Below are 7,044 nucleotides of genomic sequence, written 5' to 3' on the forward strand. Positions count from 1 at the left end.
TCTGGAGGCCAACATTCTGCCAAAAACAGCAGATCTACAAGCTCACCATTACAGCTTGTAGATCGATTACTGTCAGCGACCAGATTTGGTTTATAGGGGAAAAGGACCTAATATACTGTGTAGATCCCAGAGAAGTCTGGTCAGTGAAATACATACAGTAGGGTTTAATTAAGTGGTTGAAGTATGCTGGTAGTGTGTGTGTGTGTGTGTGTGTGTGTGTGTGTGTGTGTGTGTGTGTGTGTGTGTGTGTGTGTGTGTGTGTGTGTGTGTGTGTGTGTGTGCGCGCGTGCGTGCGTGCGTGCGTTGGTGACTGAACCCACCAATGCCACCATTAGATTTATTGAACGCAGGACTTGTGAGGTGCTGCATGGTCTCCAGTAACCATCCAAGAGCATCTCATTCTCCCATCATGCCTCACAGCATCTCCTCTGCCCTGTCTGCACTCTCTCCATCATCCCTGCCTTTGTTCTTTGACTTCGCACAGAGCTTAATCCATTTTGGACTGAGGTCGATTAAAAAAAAGGCTTCAAAATCCCCCAAAAAATCTGAAAAACCCATGTCAGTGGTGCTCAACCTTTTTCATGTCAAGGACCCCCAGAATTATCTCTATTGGTCCACGGACCCCCATCTCAAAATATGTAGTTCAAGGGACCACCCAGAAGCCAATATTTTAGTTAAAAATGTTCGCTCTGAAATATATATTCAAAGATTTGCACCACATTTTCACGACTTTTCAAAAATAGCAGACCTACAAGCTCGTAGCGCGCCACTCGGTGGCACGCTATGAGCTTGTAGATCTGCTATTTTTCAATAGCTAAAGCATGACATAATGCTTGAAACACCAAAAGGGGTTCCCGCCCAAAATGGGTTAAAGGGTTATAATTCAAGCCCCTAAATGGAAACGGCAGACATTCATTGGATCGTCTGCCGAAGGTTTAATTTCCTCTTTCTCTGTGTTTGATTTAGACCCTCTTGAATGTCATACTTGAGTAGGTTCTACATCGGTGGTTCCATCTTAGCTCAAGACCCAGAAGAGTATATACTTGTGGATCTGCTATTTTCACTTCTTCTTCTTAAACATTTTTATTTATTTATTCATGGATGTTATTAGATTTATTTCATTTTAATAATTAAATACTTTTTAAGAAAGTTGGAATTGTTTTTAATTGATGATTTTTTTTTTAATAGGCTATATATAACCAACTATATAACAAAATAAACTTTACTCGCGTCCCATACACATCCGTGACACAAACATGGGTCCCGACCCAGTGTTAAGGAAACAGTATTCTGCAGGAGATAACTTACTTACTCTACAGAAGACAAACACTGAGGATCTTAGATCGATCCAAATAACCTACTGCAGTTGTTCTAAAACTTTCTTCACAGCTTCATTCTTTCAGCCAAGGAACTCAAATTGATATAGTTGTCCCCATCTGAAAATGTTTTGTGCCAGAAGAGAATATTTGTGTTAAAAGATGAAACTGTACCCCTTTGGAACACCCCAAAATACCTCTAGGGGTACCAATACTCCCATTTGAGGAACACAGATTCTCTGTACTGGGCTGAAAATGTGTACCAAATATGAACTGTGCATGTGTGTTTTAATGTTGCGTGTGATGGCACCATTCACAGAGATCACACCGGTGTGTGTGTATTATAAAACACTTCAGAGAGGTCGTACAGTGCAAATGCATTGGAGCCTGCTTATTATCCAATACTAAGTCTGCATAACCAGATCTGAGAGCATGCATTCATTCTGTTTATGACCTGCACTGGCTCACATTTTGATGCCAGATTGCCAGTACTTTTACTCAAGTACATTATTTTAAATCCGGACATTCACAGAGTATATTCTATGTCGCAGGATTAATACTTTTACTTCAGTAAGAACTTTGAGTACTTTTTTCCACCACTGAACTGAAGGGATAAGACCAAGATAATGTATGTCAGTTAGGTTAAAGAAAAGGAAAAAGAAAGAAGGAGGAAATCTGCTCTACTGTCCATCAAACAAACAAGGATGTCTGTTTAACCCGAGGAGAGAAGAAAACTTGCTATAGGGAAAGGTTGGACCCGGGAGGTGTATGTGTGTGTGTGTGTGCGTGCGTGTGTGCGTGCGTGGTGGAGGGGGTATTAGCGGCGCATGCAGATAACGTATCACTGGAGAGCCCCATTAGCTGCTCTCTATCCGGCACCGAACAGGAAATGTGGATGGACGGCGAGATATTTCCTCCCTTCCTCGCTCGCGGTCACGCTCGGCCCTGCTCTGCACACGTCCACTCTGTCACAGGACTCTGTCTCCCCCAGCTCCTCTCCTCTGGCTCTAGATGGCTCCTTTGAAGTTGAACCCTCTCCTCTCCTCTCCTCTCCTCTCCTCTCCTCTCCTCTCCTCTCCTCTCCTCTCCTCTCCTCTCCTCTCCTCTCCTCTCCTCTCCTTTCCCTTTGAAGCTCTCTCTCTCTCTCTCTCTCTCTCTCTCTTAGTAGCCAGTGTTGAAATGCATTAACCTGTCTCTCTCTGTTCAGCTCTGGGGCCCATCATCATCATCATCATCGGCCCCTTCCAGAACACAATGCAGATTGAGCAGGGAGACCATCAGTGGTGTCTGGGACTGCAGGATTAGACCTCATCTATCAAAGAACACCTGTTCCCTCGTGTGTATGTGTGCGTGCATGTGTGCGTGTGCATGCATATCCAAAGGCGCACACATGCACGCACGCGTACACACCACACATGAGCGGAGCTGCTGTAGATCAACACGGAACAGAGAGTCAGGCGTTTGATTGCTCTAGCATGTGCGGAGGAATGTTAATACATGTTATTATGACACAAGGAGCAGGGGCCAACTGCTGTGATTTAGAGAGCTCACACTGAAGAAGTGAAGAGGAACTACACATGAAGCTAACACTCTGCATGGTCCGCAGAGAGAGAGAGAGAGAGAGAGAGAGAGAGAGAGAGATTGAAAGATCATATGAATGATCATCAGTGTGTGCATGCGTGCGAGTGCACATATGTGCAGTGGGAATGTTGTAAGGTGTAAACCAAGGCAAACAAACAAATAAACCAGTAGAGCGGAAAAAAGACTCAGGAGTGAAGGCAGATTGACACATATATTGGCGTGGGACACACCAGATTCAGGTGTGGTCCAATCTCACTAACGATCCAACTCCACCCTGCCAATCAGCCCTAGCAGCGACCATGTCTGCATGACCAGATCTGAGAGCATGCATGTTGGGGGTCCACTGTGACATGAAAAAGTTTGAGAAGCACAACATATGTTTTTTCAGAAACATAGGATCTAAAATAGGATATAAAGTCGCCCACATGGTCTTAATGGGTTAAAATGTCTTCTCATGGCTGTCGGCCCTCTGCAAATCTCTGTTTAGATTTTATATGATTTGATTTATTAATCGTTACGATTAAAAGAAAAACACATGCTACATGCTTCACAGAAACGTCAAGGATAAAAAAGACAACAAAGCCGGCGACGTATTTCCATTGTGGTCCTTGTTTGTAGCAGACGAGACAAAACATCACATAGAACAGGCATTGTCTCTCTGTATATAAATGGTAAAGGCATCAACATTACAACTCTAATTCTAATAGAAGTCTAATTATCGGGACAAAGAGCACTATGACTCTATAAGGACAATGGGAAAATGCTCGTAAAAATCAGGCCTGTGCCGATTTGATCAGGACTTCTGGGCCTCCCATAGTAACGTTATAGTAAACAAACACATCCCCTGCACCCAAACTACAAGTGAACCGTTCTTCAGCAAGAAAACACAAGCAAGATGTAGAGAGAGAAGACTCCTACAACACCCCAAAGGTGCTCTAGTTTAGATCACTGGTTCCAAGACTGGGGGGAGACACAAAACTAAAGAATATGTCCACATTTCCATGCTGTATTTATGTTGGTACAATAGGAGAGATATACAGTAACAGGCGAACGATCAAAACAACAATTCCTCTACATTCTCTAATTGTGTAGAATGAACTTACTTAGTGCAGATCTATGTTTAACAATAATTTTACTAATAATAATTTTAGAGCGTAAAATGAAACCAAGGGTCCATCTTGTTTCATTTTACTTTATGATCAATAAGGGTCCATTTAGTTACCAACTGTCCATCATTTAGCTGGGGACCACCTGGAACCCCCTCAAGGACCACTGGTTGAAAACCACTGGTCTGAAGTGACAATTAAGGACGTTTAAGACCTTTTCATTTGTATACCTCTAAAGCAGCGGCCCCCAAACATTTGTGGCCGTGCCCCCCTCCCCCCCATGTTACCTCCTGACCAAACGTATGTTTTCTCATACCAATAAAGCTCAGTTGAATCGAATTGATAACTGATAAGCTTCAAGGTACTGTACTGTCACTGTACACGTGACCAGCTGCTATACCAATGACACAATGTAAATGCTGGGGGAAGACGGAGGACCAACCTGCGACGTGTCGTGGTTGAAGATGATGGAGCTCAGGTCGCCACAGTTGTAGTGTGTGATGAGGTCCTCGGTGGTGTAGGAGCCCTGCATGCTGCCCGCGCGCACGCTCTCGTGCTGCAGCAGAGTCTGGTTCAAGGCAAACAGCACCTGCAGGGAGACCAGACACATGTTTCTGTTAGTTCACCGACCCACAATACAACCCCCTTCCACAACAAGTGGGATCATGTTGAACTATAAGTCCTCTGGAGCAGGGGTTTTCATTTCAACCCTTTTCATATCAAGGTTCACGTTATTCATTCAGCATTTGAGCCACGGACAGACCACCGTTTGATGAGATTTAGCCTCTATAAGACCCAAGACTATTTTGCTGTTGTTGGATAAGATTCCATGCTGTATTGATGTGGTAGCCATAGGAGAGACAACAGGCAAACATTGATCAAAATAACAATCTTCTGCATTCTTTACTTGTGTAGACTTCTTATAAATTAAGTAATGCAGCTGTTTAACAAAGATTTTACTCAAGAGTTAAAGATCTGTAAGGGTCCATTTGGTTACCAACTCTCCATCATTTAGCTGGGGATCACCTGGGACCCCTCAAGGACAACCAGTGGTCCCCGGACCACTGGTTGAAAACCACTGCTGTGGAGGAATAATGCATGCAGCGGTTGTTTTTGCTGGTTATTGTTGTTGTTTTTTAAAACACAACTGCTGACTTCAGCGAGGAATGATTTTGATGGCGTTATAAGACTAAATTCAGTCATGCACCTGAGGCCTTTGGTGAAGAAGAAAATCACACCCGTGTGAAGTGAGGGGCGCTCTTATCATCGTACATCATCATGCATCATCTCATACTGGCCAATCAGAATGCATGTTGCCTGTTGCCACAAATTTACGCGGACATTTGACCTCCTTTCATTGTCGATGGCATGAAATATGAGACGTGTGGGGACAAGATGACGTACATCTTCCTTTCATTGTCAATGGCATTTAATGTTTGTGTTGCGGACATTTTGTGGGACAAAAGCATATATAGATGTATATATAGATGGGGCTAGCGCCCTCAAAAATGCAGAGTTTTCATTTTCATTTTTAGGTTGTTTTCATACACTTTCCACGCAAGGCTGACTACAGGTAAAAATCAGACCACAGAAGGAATGGGAAAAACTCAGTGAAAGCAATAACTCTCTCCAGGAAAGAGAGGGAGGCAAGGCAGGGAGAAAGAAAAGCTGGGTATAGAGAGAGAGAGATAGAGAGAAATGAGGGGGAGAGAGTGCCCTTTAAAAATCTCTCTCTCTCTCTCTCTCTCTCTCTCTCTCTCTCTCTCTCTCTCCTCTCTCTCTCACCGGGGCTCAAGTGCCGTAAATTTACAGCTCCCATTAAAATCAAAAGTAAACCCTCTTTAGAGAGAATTTATGGTGTGCAGCCGCCAGCCAGCCACAGCCAGCCCAACGACACGGCAGCTGTCTGGGACCACGGGGGTTAACCTAACCTGCATGCTCACGCCCCTCTGCGCTCCACGCCGCCTCTCATTGGCCTGACAGCCCCAGCCTGGCTGTCAATCACCCTCTAAGCCCAGTGACAGGAGCCTTACTGTAGGTGTGCATGTATGGTGCACCGGAAAACCTGACGTACAGTATGTATGTGGACATGGCAGATTCGGTTTCATTCACACTCACACAAGTGTGTGTGTGTGTGTGTGTGTGTGTGTGTGTGTGTGTGTGTGTGCGCGTGCGTTCGTTTGTGTGTGCGTGCGAGCACATGTGTGTGTGTGTGTGTGTGTGTGTGTGTGTGTGTGTGTGTGTGTGTGTGTGTGTGTGTGTGTGTGCATGTGCGTGTGTGTGCGCATGATTTGCACATTGATTTGATTAGATTTGATTGGTTGTGTGACTCGGCTCGTATTTATAGCGCAGTACGCGCTATAAATACATCCACGTCTACATTCCCAATTGCCTACGTCAAGGAAACGAGACTAGTGCTTTTTTTAAATACTATCGGGACGAGGCCAAAAGCGCTATACTGTACTGTAGTCCGGGCCCGGTATGATTTGCGAGGCGACTTATGGCCAATACAGCTGTCCGACTGATCGAGGCCAAAGTCAAAGGTGCGGGTCGTAACTCATCCAATTATGCTGTGTTTTTGCAATCATAAATGCCCTCATTGTGCGCGTTGAGCGGTTAAACTGTGGTAACCTTCATGCTCCGTTAATCACGTTTTGAGTTCTGAGAACCCTGCAGGCCACGTCTCTGTCTGTCTGTCTGTCTGTTGTCTGTCTGTCTGTCTGTCTGTCTGTCTGTCTGTCTCAGAGGTCTGTGTGTTTTTATTGTGGAAATTATTTGATTCATTTCTTTTCTTTCTTTATTCATTCAAGCTTGAATTTCTTTCATTGATCAAAAGTTGCATTTAACTTTTGAAATAATATAGATAGAAGAAGGGGATATTTACTCGCAACACAATTGGTCTACGTCTACGACCCACTGTTTGGGAAACAGTGTGTTAAATGGTCTCAGTGCTTTAGCATTGTGCTCTCATCCTAATGAAAGGAGACAAGTGGAGAGCTTATATACACCATGGATGCCTCTCTCTCTCTCTCTGTCTCTCT

At 44.2% G+C, this 7,044-nt stretch overlaps 1 protein-coding gene across 1 annotated transcript in view; it reads right to left on the reverse strand.

Moving 5' to 3' along the window:
* trabd2b (TraB domain containing 2B) overlaps positions 1-7,044 on the reverse strand; it is a 119,397-nt gene that overhangs the window by 47,400 nt on the left and 64,953 nt on the right. The window contains exon 3 of the mRNA XM_080769389.1: positions 4,446-4,592. Coding sequence (XP_080625515.1) covers positions 4,446-4,592 — 147 coding nt within the window. The remainder of the gene's footprint in view (positions 1-4,445; positions 4,593-7,044) is intronic.

The sequence above is a fragment of the Protomyctophum bolini genome (assembly GCF_963924005.1).
Source record: "Protomyctophum bolini genome assembly, chromosome: 8".
Lineage (NCBI taxonomy): Eukaryota > Metazoa > Chordata > Actinopteri > Myctophiformes > Myctophidae > Protomyctophum > Protomyctophum bolini.